Here is a 14,736-nt window from a genome sequence, read left to right as displayed (position 1 = left end):
TTCAAAGGAAAAGCTGCCTACAGGGAGGACAAGGCACCTTCCGGAAGAGAGACAAAAAAAAACTGCATTTCTGCAGGTTTGGTGAGGGTTGATTACTACTCAACAAGGATCACTGAGGAAAATTACATTGTGTAAGGACACCAATGGAAAAATGTACTGCATGGATGAGACATTAATAGGTCTCTATACCAATGTGGAGATCACTAATAAGTTTTGTGTATTTGCAAATTAACAGTTTAAAAACTAACTCCTTTTCTCTTTCCTAGCATTCTAGTAAGTGACATTGACCCCTCTATTTAACCACTAGGAAAAGCTAAATATATTTTACTAATTTTTTATGCCTAAACCTTGGGGCCTCTTGTAGTCAGATGCATGTCAGTTGGCCTTTATCACTAATATATATATCTATATATACCCCTGATCTAGAGTATCTGTTTTATGCCCTCTCTACTGTTACCTGCCACTTGCAGTTGTGCAAGTTCCATACTTTGTGCTGACCTAACATTAGCAGACTCTTCCCATTTATGCTAATATCCAACTACCGTATTTTTCGGACTATAAGACGCACCTAGGTTTTAGAGGAGGAAAATAGGGAAAAAAAATTTTGAAGCAAAAACTGGTAAAATATTTAATATATGGGAGTTGTAGTTTTGCAACAGCTGCAAGGCCACATTGACAGGTGACCCTGCAGCTGTACGGGGATGCATAGAGTGTTTTTTTTTTTTTTGCGGGGCCAGCTGTACTTTTTAGTTATACCATTTTGGGGGATATCTATTGCTTAGATCACCTTGTATTGAAAAAAAAACAGGAGGTGATTTAGAACTTTTATTTAATTCATATTTTTAAAGCTTTTTTTTTAATTTTTTTTTTTTAACTATTTTATTCCCCCCCGGGGGCTTGAACCTGCGGTCACTTGATCGCAAGTCCCATAGACGGCAATACAACTGTATTGCCGTCTATGGGACATTCTGTGTATTAGTATTACGGCTGGTCATAGAGACCAGCCGCAATACTAATACAGCAGTGACAGGCCGGGGAGCCTCATTAGGCTCCCGGCTGTCACCCGAACAGGTCGGCTCCTGCGATATCGCCGCGCAGGAGCCGGCCTGCAACTTTACAGGTACGGGGCCGGTGGGGACCGGCCCCGGGGGAGAAGGGGCCACGGATACTGACCCGGCATCCGCTGTACTAGAGAGGCGGATGCCGGGGAGGGATAGACGCCGGGGCCTGAGACATCGCTACGATCCTCTGCCCTTCATGAAGCCAGCAGCGGGGGGACGGAGGAGCGGAATAGCATCACTCCTCCCTCTGCTGGCTTCATGCAGGGCAGAGGATCGTAGCGATGTCTCAGGCCCCGGCACCTGTAATGGCGTCTATCACTTGCCGGCTTCCGCCTCTCTATTACAGCGGATGCCAGGCGCCACCTTCAGACTATAAGACGCACCCTTCTTTTCCCCAAAAATTTTTGGGGAAAAAAGTGCGTCTTATAGTCCAAAAAATACGGTATTTATTTATCAGCACCTATTTGCAATAGGATCCTCTCTAGGTACCTACTGGTTACAAATCTGTACACTATAGATCCTATGTGCATTGCAGCTCAGACCACTATTGGTACACACTGTACACTGGAATTTTCAAAGAACTAATGCATCTTGAAACTGTAAATATATGGGTGGGTTCACACTACCGTTGTTAATGTCCATTGCTGTCATTCGCCACAGGATGACAACAACGGACATTAAATGACATGTGCAGACCTTTAATGTACTCTGACAGGTGTGAACCTCTGTCTGCATTCACCCCAATGTTAAAAAAAAACCAAAAAAAAACACTATGATGGAAGCTTGTTTCCCCATCGTTTTTTTATACTTTTCAGACCGAAGAAAAAATTGTGTGTGCAGGACATTTTCTTACGTTATAAAAGCAATAATATTAATATTAATGTAATGTAATATTTAAGCTCTGTTATGACAGAGAGAGTGTCAGACAGAAGTGGTCAGTGTCAGAGCTCAGAATCACACCCCTTGTCTTCTCCTGCCTGACAGTAAAGAGTCTATATAGAATATCAGACACCAAAATTAACAGCATTGACTGCTTGGACACAATGAGCATTACAGAAAAAATTTAAACTAGGCCAGAATCAGTGAATCAGTCCCTATCTAACAGGGTTTTCCAGGCAAAACAATGTTTGTTTGTTTTACTTTTTGTTTTTTTTAAAAAAAGTCCGTTAGTGCTATTAATGGGTTAATAAATGCACCAATATACCTTTACAGGTTTTGAGTGATTTCTGGGTCTCTCTGGGAGCTCCTGGTATCTTCTGCATTTGTTACATGGTTCAGCTTCCAGCTATTTAAAGGGGTTGTCCCATCTCAAGCATCCTATCTATACTGCTAGCTTTTCCTAAATACATTGCTTAACCCCTTCCCGCCGATGGCATTTTTTGATTTTCATTTTTGATTTTTGACTCCCCTCCTTCTAAACCCCATAACTTTTTTATTTCTCCGCTCCCAGAGCCATATGAGGTCTTAATTTTTGCGGGACAAATTTTTCTTCATGATGCTACCATTAATTATTCTATATAATGTACTGGGAAGCAGGAAAAAAAATTCAGAATGGGGTGGATTTGAAGAAAAAATCCATTTCTGCGACTTTCTTACGGGCTTTGGTTTTACGGTGTTCACTGTGCAGCCAAAATGACATGTCCCCTATATTCTGTGTTTCGGTACGGTTCCAGGGATACCAAATTTATATGGTTTTATTTACATTTTGACCCCTAAAAATTCAAAAACTGTGTTAAAAATTTTTTTTTCTAAAAGTCGCCATATTCCGACGGCCGTAACTTTTTTATACGTAAGTGTACGGGGATGCATAGGGCGTCTTTTTTTGCGGGGCCGGGTGTACTTTTTAGTTCTACCATTTTTGGAAAATGTTATTGCTTTGATCACTTTTTATTCAAATTTTTATCAGAATCAAAACAGTGAAAAAACGGCGGTTTGGCACTTTCGACTATTTTTCCTGCTACGGCGTTTACCGAACAGGAAAAATATTTTTATAGATTTGTAGAGCGGGCGATTTCGGACGCGGGGATACCTAACATGTATATGTTTCAGTTTTTAACTACTTTTATATGTGTTCTACGGAAAGGGGGGTGATTTGAACTTTTAATTCTTTTTATATTTTTTTATATTTTTTTTTATTTTTTTTTTTTTGCATTTATTAGACCCCCTATGGGTGTTGAACCCCAGGGGGTCTGATCACTAATGCAATGCATTACAATGCTAATGCATTGCAAAAAAGCATCCTTTCTTTTGCAGGCTGCATAGACCAGCCTGCAAAAGAGACACTTTGCAGACAAGCCTGGGAGCCTGTACAAGGCTCCCGGCTGTCATGGCAACGGGACGTCAGCCCTGGAGCATGCTCCAGGAGCCGGCGATCCCGGCCAAAATGGCGGCACCCATGCGCCGCCGGGAAAATGGCGCCTCCGGCGGCTTAGACCGCGGCGCCGGAGGGGTTAATGCCTCCGATCGGTCCGGGGACCGATCGGAGGCATTAGAGCCGGTTGTCTACTGCTTAAAGCAGTAGACACCCGGCGGCTATGGTGGTCGCCATATTTACAGACCCGACATGCGCCGTACTATTACGGCGCATGTCGGGAAGAGGTTAAGCAAAACTGCTTTGTTTGGCTGCTATCAGATTATTAGGACAAGTGACGTAGCTCCTTGCTCTCAGGAGGGGAGGGGGAGCTGAGTGCTCCATGCTTGTATTTCTGAGCTGTTTATCTCCGGCTCTTAGAGTTATCAGTCGGCTAATTAAATCTAAGGGCCGAGACAGGGAGTCCATTAAACACAGACATAAGTGTGAGTAAATTGCAAGCTTACTCTTGGTCCTGTAGCATGTATGTTTGGGATTCTCATCACCTAACAAATCCAGCTCTGCTACATCAGCTTCATATTGTGCATCTTCCAGTGATACTGTTCTCATTTATTTACAACCATCCCTCATTACTGACTGCAAACATGGACTGCTATGAAGAGAGTAAGCAGAGCAAGTGAAACCCCGCCCACCAATTTACCGAGAAAACCAGGAAGTGAACAGAGCATACAGCCTGCAAGTTGGTGAACAGGCAAGTTGGGAATACCCCTTTAACTTCCACGCTACCTCTCACCTCACTCCCCCCCTTTCATCTCTTCTTACCTCCATCCCATACACCCCCTCCCTAACTCTAGCTATCCCGTTCACAACTACTAGCCCTTCCCTACCTAATCAGCTCAATACTTGATCTCATTATATACTTATCCCTCTTCCTTCCAGTCTTCCTCCTACAAGACACCCATCCTTCATTTATGATTGCGTTGAAGCCAGCGCTGTTCTCTAGGCGATGATCCTCTACTACGCATTCCTCTGAAGCTATCCCCACATCTGTGCAGTAGAGGTGTATTATTGTCTGAACACAACAGCGCTGGGTCTATAGCACAAGCAGACGTGATATGGGTAAATATACATTTTAGATTTAATTGTGTTATTTAGACAGTAGGAGGGGAAAGGGTGATTAGATTGGTGTAGGGATTTCCATTTATCCCTGACAACCCCTTTACTAATGTAAAGAGCTCGACTTGGAGGTACTGAAAGTTCCTTTTAAAAAGATACAAGCAACTAAGAAAATGAATACTGACCTTCAGCTTGTGATGCAGGAGACCGGGCCCATTTTTTGATGCAGTTAAGGTGGAAAACATGGTAGCAACTTTGACAGCTCCAGACCGGAGCCATAACTCTTATTACCTCACAGCACACCATGCACTCATATTTCTCTGCTGTTAGCTGCTCGATCAGAGACCCTATAAAAGATAAAAACAAACATTATCAGTATGTAATATAGATGTACCTAATGGACATGATACTAAAGAGTGGAGACACTCCACTAAAGCATCTCACACGTGTCACTAATAGCAAGTTTCCTTTCTCAATCAGAATAGCAACAAAATTTATCCAAGCAATTTTTTGGCAAACTGCAGATTGTGATTGTTCAAATTATTCTATCAGATTTCAGACTAAACCTGGCAGAAGTTCAGTATGATTCTGTATGAGATAGCATAAGTTATAACTGTACATTTCAGAGTCCATACTCAATTACCTTAGGTCCCCTTCTAACAATCCAAAAAAAGGAAATGCATGACTAAAATGTCTGCATAGAAAAATACAATGGTGGTTTAAAGAGGACCTTTCATGGATTTCGGCACATGCGGTGTTATATACCCCTGGAAAGCCCTTTCCCGATCTGTGCCCCGGGTGAAGAGCTATCGTCTCAGTACCGTAGCTCTTCACAGTCAGAAGGGCATTTCCGACACTCTGTCAGCAACGTTCTTCTGCACAGCAGCACCTATAGGGCTGTACTGTAATAACGGGGAGGAACGCCCAGTACAGATATTTGTGCAATATCGCTGCTACTCACACTTGGGGTGAAGCAAATGGTCACTTACAGTGCTGCCAAGTGCCATCAAGGTCCCATACATGGGGTGGGATTTGTTCTCCCGCATGGAGGTCACCACAGACAATATCCTTCTGTCACCCACCACCTGTACTGGGTCCAGAGGGCTCACCAGGACAGAGCTGGCCCTTCTGATCAGCCTGTCAAGTCTATTTCTGTCCCTGGTTGATATACTGCTTCCCCAGCAGGCCACACTGAAAAAGATGGATGAAGCAACCACAGAGTTGAAAAAGGCCCTAAGAAGTGGCCCCTGGACTAGGAAGGCCCTCAGCCTCCTGAGCAGGTAGAGCCTGCTGTGGCCCAATTCTGTGCAGCGCCTCCAGGTGATCAGCCCAGTCTAATTTATTGTTGAGGAGCACACCCAGGTACTTATAGATCTTGACTATCTCAATGCATGTCCCTTGTATTTCCACCAGGGTTGGAGCACTTCTTCGTTTACTACTACATCTCCTTGGTCTTCCCAGCATTAATCCTGAGGTGGTTCAGCTGGCACCATTCAACAAAATCTCAATTTAAGTCTCTGTATTCCCTATCGTCGCCATCAGTGATAAGGCCTACTATTGCAGAGTCATCGGAGTACTTCTGTAAGTAACAGCTGGATGAGTTTTGCGTAAAGTCAGCAGTGATTATTATAAATAGACAAGCTAAAAACTAAGTAGCAAGAAGTGTCATTACAACTCAGAGGACACGGGTAAGAACAGCAGAAATAAAGTTGGCAATAAATCCTTAGTTCCCACTGCTGGCTTGTATGCAAACCCTTATAAACAAGTGGTGAAGAGCTCTGCAGACTTAAAACAGCAGTGAAAAGATGAAAGCACAAACTAGCAGATCGCAAAACAGGACACAAATCACTGAGCATCTGTCAATCATGCTGGCTAAGATTTAAAAAAAAAAAAAAAATGCATGGTGACTAACAATCTTCTTATCGCAAATATCACGACAGATGTCTCCATGCAGTAGGGTAGAAGACCTTGCACAGAAGATTAAATCTACCAAGGATAATTTAAATTGTGACTGGCATCAGATCTACATCACAAATCTGTTTACTAATTCATTCACAGCAAAGGAAACGGCAAATTAGTGTTTAGAGTAAATCCAGTAAGTTACCTCTCTTATTGCCTCAGGAGAAGCATTAGTATTACTAACAAAAGGAGTCTTGGGATTTCATACATTTCCATAAATCTTCTATTAATCTAAACATGCAAATTACAGACTAAAGCTGAATGTATGAATGTTAATATTATTGTGTCATCAGAACATAACCCACCGAGGCAAGGTGGTGTCGTGTGGTATCTGGCACTAAGAATTTAGCAGCAGATCCTTTAAAGGGACTTTCCTGCTCTCCTTTCCTCAGCACTCCACTTCCTGAGTCAGTGACATGTTGGTGGGTGAGGCAATCAGCATGCTCCCATCCTGGTTACCATCCATCGCCTCAACCACCAACATGTCACTGACTCAGGAAGTGGAGTGCTGAGGAAAGGAGAGCAGAAAAGTCCCTTTAAAGGATCTGCTGCTAAATTCTGCTAAAGGGAAAGCTGCTGAGCCCTGTTCCTTGATCATGGCCTCTGTTAAGTGCAGTTAAAAGGGGTTGTCCCATAATAAGGATTATATATATATATATATATATATATATATATATATATATATATATTGCTAGTTTATGTGGATAAGACTTTTTCTAAATACTTTACTTTATCAAAACTGCTTAGTTTGGCCACTATCTTAATTTATTCACTTCACTGTTTACATGCTTTTCTATGACCAAGGAAAGGGCTTATCTGCTCAGTCCCCAAGTGACATGCTGCCTGCTCTCAGGGGGGAAAGGGCGGGGCTGAGTGCTGGGAGCAGATCTGAGCTGTGTAAGTCAGCTGATAAGGGCTGAGATAGGGAGTCTGTACCTCTGTATGTATGTATGTATGTATGTATGTATTACAAACTGACTCAAATCCAGCTCTGCTACATCAGCCTCTACATCAGCTTCATGCTGTGGTAATTCATTTACAACCAATCCCTCATTACTAACTGCAAACGTAGCAGATAGAGCAATTGAAACCCCGCCCACCAATGTGCCGAGAAAAACAGGAAGTAAAGAGAGCACACAACCTGCAGGCTTCTGAACAAGAGTGATGGGAGTTATCCACGGGATGTAAACGCCGCGATTTGCTCGAAGCGGAGACGCTGCAGGAAAAATCGCGGCATAATACAGTGCAGGCAAAGTACTATGCCGGAAAAAAAACGTAGCGCGGATACGCTGCGATTTGGAAAGCCGTTGCGGCTCTGCAAATCGCAGTATGTCAATTATATCTATGGAAACGCAGGCGGCTTTCTCGTAGATATAATGGGAAGAGAAAGTCCGCGGAGGAAAACTCTGAACTTTCTCTTCAAAGCGCTGTGAAAAGAACCGCAATGCGATCACACAGCGGTTCTTCCCGCAGCGCTTTATCACTGCGTTTATGGCCCGTGGGACCTTAGAATTAAAGAGCTACCTCAGCAAATTAACCCCTTAGCGACCCATGACATACTATGACTTCAGGGGCGCTAGGTACTTCGCGCACCATGAAGTAATACTAGGTCATGGAGTGCTTGCCCGCTCACTAGCTGAGCGGGTGGAATCGGGTGATAGCTGTTACCGACAGCTATCACCCTTTTCCTTAACCTCCGATCGATGCCTTTATCGATCGGAGGTTTAAACCCTTTGGTTGCGATGGTCAAACATGACCACCGCAAACAAAGGGTTTCACACTGTTTTCCAACCCCCCTCCCCTGGTACCCCCGCGGCAAGATATCGCCGGTATCAGTACTATGTAGCCTGGGGTCTGGTTAGTGACCCCAGACTGCCATGAGCCCCCGTTACCTGGTTGTTCCTGCCAGGACCTTCTGAAGTGAGCTGTGCCGTCTGCACAGCTCACTTCCTGTTATGCACTGAGAGACACGTGCATGCTGTGTCTCACAATGCATAATACAGGATTAGTGACGAAATCCTCACTGATCCAAGTGTGCCACAGGGACATGTGAATTTTTTTTTTTTTTTTTTTTTAAAGTGGGGGGAAAAAAAATAGTGTTTTAAAACAATTAATAAATAAAGTTAAAGCCCCCAAAATCACTTTTTACTATAGAAAATGAATTATATATATAAAAAAAAAAAAAAAGTCACATCTGTAACAACTTGTACAACAAAACTGAAACAATATTTAATGTATACAGTGAACGGCGGAAAAAAAAAAACGGAAAAAACCCACAAGAAGTGATTTTTGCCATCTCACCTTTCAAAATGTGCTATAAAAAGTGATCAAAAAGTCCCGCAAAAAATAAGCCCCCAACCAACACTGTCAACCGAAAAATAAAAATGTTACGCGTCTCAGAAGATGGCGATGCAAAAAACAATGATTTATGTCCACAAATGTGTTTGTTCTGCAGAATTAGTATCGCGTAAACAAATAATATAAATGAGGTATCGTCGTAACCATACCGACCCACAGAATAAAGGTCACATGTTACTTATACTGTACGCTGTATGGTATAAAATTTTAAAGGTAAAACGCAATACCAGAATTTTTTTTTTTTTTTTTTTTTTTTTTTAAATCCAGCACAAGAGAGTTAATAAAATGTATTCAATAAGTTGTAGGCACCCAAAAATGGTGTCATTACAAAATGCATCTCATCCCGCAAACAAGCCCTTATATTGCCACGTCACCAAAAAAAATAAAGACATCTAGCAATGTGAAGACAAAAAAAAAAAAAAAAAAAAAAAAAAAAAAAAAAAAAAAATCGCCAAATCATTAAAGCACATTTGGCTGCGTCAGGAAGGGAATATATAAGCTGTGTGATTGTATATCAGTGGACACCCCAGATTTAGAGCTTATGAGGGAAAATATACCAGAAGTGACCCCCAAAGTGAACCCCAGAGTGACTCCCCCAATCATAGGAGCTACTGGGACATAGTAGGGAATAGGTGTTTGCAATGTCCGCACCGCTTATATATTCCCTAATACTCACTACACCCCCAGATAAATTCTTTGAGAGGTGCAGTTTTCAAAATGAGTTTTGGCGAATCCACTTTTCTGGTACCTTACAGGCTCTACAAACATGACATGGCGTCCAGATACCAAACATCTGAATCTGTACTCAAAAAGCCACATAGCGCTCCTTCCCTTCTGCGCCCTGCTGTGCGCCCAAACTGCAGTTTATGCCACATGTATGACACTGGTGTACCCGGGATACCGTACGTAATGTCATATGTGGCTATGAACTGATATTAGGACCCAGCCGGACAGAGGGGAAGAAGGCTTATTTGGTTTTTGGAGCACAGACTTAGATGGTTTGGTTTTTGGATGCCATGCCACTTTTGCAGAGACCCTAAAATCGCCCTTACAAAATGGGGTCACTTCTTGGGGAATTCCAGTTTACTGTTCTCTCCAGGGCTCTGCAAGAACAACATGGCCCCCAGAGGGTTCCACTAAATCTGTACCTCAAAAGCTAAAAAGTGCAGTGCTCCTTCCCTTCTGAGCCCTGCTGTGTGCCCAAGCAGCAGTTTATACCCACATATATAATTTTTTGCCCCTTGGGATGGCCCCTTAATAGTTTTATGAGTGCAGGTCTCTGACAACACAAAGTGGGTGCAATGTATTGGGCACAGAAATGGCATATTTCTTTAAAAATTTTAATTTTTAAGAAGCATTTTTAGTCTCAAAATCATAATACCCCTTGATACATTCCTTGATGGGTGCAGTTTCTAAAATGGGGTCACTTTTGAGGGGTTTTCGTTGTATTGATACTTTAGGGGCTCAGCAAATGTGACATGGACCCTCAAAACTATTCCAGCAACATCTGCTCGCAAAAGTCCAAATAGCACTCTTTCCATTCTGAGCCCCACCATGTACCTATACAGCAGATTATGACCACATATAAGGTATTGCCGTGTTCAGGAGAAATTGTGTAACAAACTCTGGGGGGCTTTTAATTCTTTAACTACTTGCAAAAATTTAAAATATGGCGCTAAATGGACAGTTTATTGGAAAAAAAGTAATTTTTCATTTTTACGTTCCAATGTTAATTAAATCTGTGAAACAGCTGTGAGGTCAAAATACTCACTCTACCCCTAGAAAAATTCTATGAGGGGTGTAGTTTCCAAAACTAGGTCACTTTTAGGGGGTTTCCATGGTATTGGTACTCTAGGGGCTCTGCAAATGCGACATGGCACCTGAAAAATATTCCAGCAAAATCTGCCCTTCAAAAGCCAAATGGCGCTCTTTCCATTCTGAGCCCCGCCATGATCCCATACAGTAGATTATGACCACGTGAGGTATTGCCGTGTTCAGGAGAAATTGTTTAACAATCTGTGGGGGGCTTTTTTGCCTTTAACCCCTTGTGAAAATGAAAACTTTCGGGATAGTGACATTTTAGTCATTTTTCATTTACACATTCCAATGTTAGTAAAATCTATGAAACAGCTGCTGTGTCCAAATGCTCACTATACCCCTTGATGAATTCTGTGTAGTTTCTAAAATGGGGTCACTTTTGGTGGGATTCCATTGTTTTGATACTCTAAGGGGTCTGCAAATGCGACATGGCACATTAAAATTATTCTAGCAAAATCTGCTGTTCAAACACCGTGTCGCTCTTTCCCTTCCATGCGCTGCCGTCTGCCCAAAAATCAGTTTACACCCACATGTGGGGTATTTCTGTGCTTGGAAGAAATTGCATGATAAACTGTCAGATGCATTTTCTACTTTAACCCTTTGTCAATGTGTTAATTTTAGATCTAAAGGAATGTACACCTTCTATATCTCACCTTCTGACAAAGCCAGTGCTGTTATCTCTCTGTGTAAATACACACTAACCCTCATGCATTAGCATATTATTTGATCTGGTCCAGGCACTGTAGACAAACTGACAGGGGCAAACACCTTTAATCCAAATAGGCAGTTTCTCAATTTTAAACAGGCCGGGAAAAAGAAAATCTAATTTGTCGCAAACAACGAGAGCTATGAAGGTAACCAGAAGTCAGAGTTCTCCTCGAGCGCAGCTGAGGGGGATCATCGACACCAAAAACACACTCATATGGCATCGCAGCGAGCTGCCGGAACAATTACAGGCACGGTGCGAGGAACAAGTTCAGTGCCAGGGCAACTTGAGAGCTGCTGAAACACCGGAGCAGGCGGATCATCAACACCCACAATACACTGATTTTATGGCGTCCCAGCAAGTTGCTGAGATGCTGCAACAATCACGGTCACAGTGCAAGGCAGGCCAGCTTGACAGCTATCGAAACGCTGAAGCTGGTGGATCATCAACACGCTCATTATATGGCGCCCCAATGAGCTGCTGAGATGCCGGAACAATCACAGGCACGGTGTGAAGAACAAGTTCAGCAGCAGGACAGCTTAAGTGCTGCCAAAATGCCGGAACAGGCAAACCATCAACGGCAGCAATTTGATGAATACGTTCATTATATGGCGTACCAGCGAGCTATTGAGATGCCGGAATAATCACGGACACTATGTGAGGAACAACTTCAGTACCAGACCAACTTGAAAGCTGCCGAAATGCCAGAGCAGGCGGATCATCAAGGCCAACAACACGCTCATTATATGGCGTCCCAGTGAGCTGCTGAGATGCCGGAACAATCACAGGCACAGTGCAAGAAACAAGTTCAGAAGCAGTACAGCTTAAGAGCTGCCGAAACACTGGAGCACGCAAACCATCGACGGCAGAAATTGGCTAAATTTAGGCAGATCATACACGCCAACAACCTGCAAACAAAGTCGCGGGCAGAAGCTAGTGCTATTTATATATTGAACAGCGTCAACCAAAGGCAAAATGGACATGTAAGTCTGTAACAGTATTTAAAAGGCACCGTCATTGCATTTATGTATGCTGTTGCTATCCAACACAATTTCAGGTGTGACCTATAAGGGTATGCTCACACATACCAGATAACACTTCAGATTTTCCATCCAGAATGTGTGGTTGAAAAATCCAAACTATTGCAGCAGTAACAAAATGAATTTGTTTTAAAGGGAGTCTATCATTGGCTATATCGATTTTTAAATAAACATATCTTTGCATAGTCTTTAGAAAGGCTATTTTAGGCATATCTTTTATGGATTGATCTGCACCTCCATTTTTGAGTTAGCCCAGTTTTCTTCATACAGTCACATACAGCACAATAAAATCTCGCACATGCGTTGTGAGTGGCTGCTCTGGATGTAGCAAAGAACCGGAGGAGGAGGGTGTGAAGGATCTTGCCTCGCCAAAGCCACTTTGACCCAGTCTCCGGCCTACCTGGCCTTGCCACAGGGAAAACTGTGATCACCTTCTTACCTTTACAGTCCGCTCTCACCCTGAAAAAGGGACCAGGTCTTATAGGATATGAGACAAGCTTTCTAAAGTTTTATATTTATTAACCCAAGAGGGTCGATACTAGACAACCAACATACATAGAGATATACTCTAGCGGATAAAAGCTTATATGGTTACAGAAAGGCATGTTACAGTGCAGTAAGATATAAAGAATAACAGATTAGAAACAGAAATGTAATACCCAGTTGGGTCTCCAGAGATCACCTCATGAAATCCAGGGCACAGTCCATTAGAGTCCATAAGTAACCCTTAGGTGGTAAGGGTTTGACTCCCCATTAGCAGAATAGTCCTGGGAGCATGGTATCTCCATAGGCAATAGAGACCTTAGTCCAAGGGATTAGCTTCCACAGCATCACAGCACTTCGTGACACATCCCAGGAGTCCAGGAAGAACAACAAGAGACCTGGGGTCTTGTCATGTGTGACAATATATCTCCACTCAGCACCCTCCCACGATGAGGTCAGCAAGGTGGGCAGCTCTCCCCCTCACCTTGTACCAGTATGACTATATACAATCATAACTCTTTGCAGATGTCCTGTGGAGTCAGGTTGTCTGCTAAAAGGTGATAGCAAGGCTCTCAGTCCACTGATCCCAGACACCCCCTGCTAAGAATAACGAAGTTCGCACAGTGAAAGGGAAGAGCCAAGCTACCTTCAGGGAGGAATTAGGCTTGGACAATATCTCTGGCATCTTGCTAATCAGGTTGAGTAAATTAACAGCGCAAAAGGGAAATATATCTGAGAAGGCAGTGAAAAAAACAAACAAACATAACTCTGGGCCATTCATCACCCCTCCCCCTTTTAGAGTCAGGTTGTCTGCTGAAAAGTGAGTAATGTCATCCTTAAATATTGGGTGGTATACTAACATGGGCTAGGGTCTTTTCTGATACTGCTCTGTAATCATTCTTTCAAAATAAGTGCTATATGTATGGCCCATTATTTTCTTCTATTAGTCTCTGCTGCCAGTGTAATTTCATCTTAACGGGTGGTATACTGAATATGGGCTATTGTCACTCTTTGATCACTTTATTAAAGAGTCCCACACGTATCTGGTGCAAAATCAAAGGATTCCTCAGTTTACACTCATGAGGATAGGCTGCTACCGATGGCTCATATGTATGAACTGAATTGGTCTGTGGACCATATACTGTACATTTTTGTTCAAGTCTTTGATTCCCTCGGCGTGTCCCCTGGAATTTGGTGTCCTGTGGAGGGGTTTTTACTTACCTGTATGTTCCTCTCTGTGAGATCACGCTAGTTTCCTTCTAGCAAGTGATCGGGACTTTGTTTACTTCCTCAACTAGGCAGAGTCAGCGTAGGCTTGGTCCCCTTCAGCTCTGTTTGATTGGTGGCCATAGCGCGCATGCGCTCACTGCGCGAGTGAGCGCAGTGATTGGAAATATCGGCGAATAGGGGGTGAACCTAGAGCTATTTAAGGCTGCCATCTCCGCTGCTTCGTGCGGCCAGGTATTAGTGCCGACATGAGAGCGGGGAGAATGTTTGTTAGAATCTAATCTGCAACAAGGTTGAATTTACACTCTCTGACGTACACACTTAGCATCCTCTGATGATCCGCTGGTGATAGGAATGGACACCAGTGGTGAAACGCATCAGGATTTAGCGTGTTAGTGTTTTAAAGTTATTTAGTGGATCACTTTGAGGCTAGTGTTAGCGGGGGGAAAAAAATCTGTGAATGACACCAGACTCCCGTGGTTTCAATTAAGTGGAGTTACCAAAGCCTAGGTCTCAATGACCACTATTTTAGGTGGGATAGATTTCAAATTTATGAATAATCGTGGAGTGGCACCTAGGTTATATATTTTGTATTAGGGTGCGACCGATTCATAAACTATCTCATCCTTGATAGTTATTTGAGGGATACTCCCTTGT

The 14,736-nt window shown here is 42.9% G+C and overlaps 1 protein-coding gene across 1 annotated transcript in view; it reads right to left on the bottom strand.

The window, feature by feature from the left end:
* The window catches only part of NFX1 (nuclear transcription factor, X-box binding 1), a 123,161-nt gene that overhangs the window by 97,169 nt on the left and 11,256 nt on the right, over positions 1–14,736 (bottom strand). The window contains exon 3 of the mRNA XM_075270992.1: positions 4,674–4,835. Within this exon, the coding sequence (XP_075127093.1) occupies positions 4,674–4,835 (162 nt within the window). The remainder of the gene's footprint in view (positions 1–4,673; positions 4,836–14,736) is intronic.

The sequence above is a fragment of the Leptodactylus fuscus genome, chromosome 4 (genome assembly GCF_031893055.1).
Source record: "Leptodactylus fuscus isolate aLepFus1 chromosome 4, aLepFus1.hap2, whole genome shotgun sequence".
NCBI lineage: Eukaryota > Metazoa > Chordata > Amphibia > Anura > Leptodactylidae > Leptodactylus > Leptodactylus fuscus.
The sequence above is the reverse complement of the archived record's forward strand: the minus strand, read 5'-3'. Positions and strand labels throughout refer to the sequence as shown.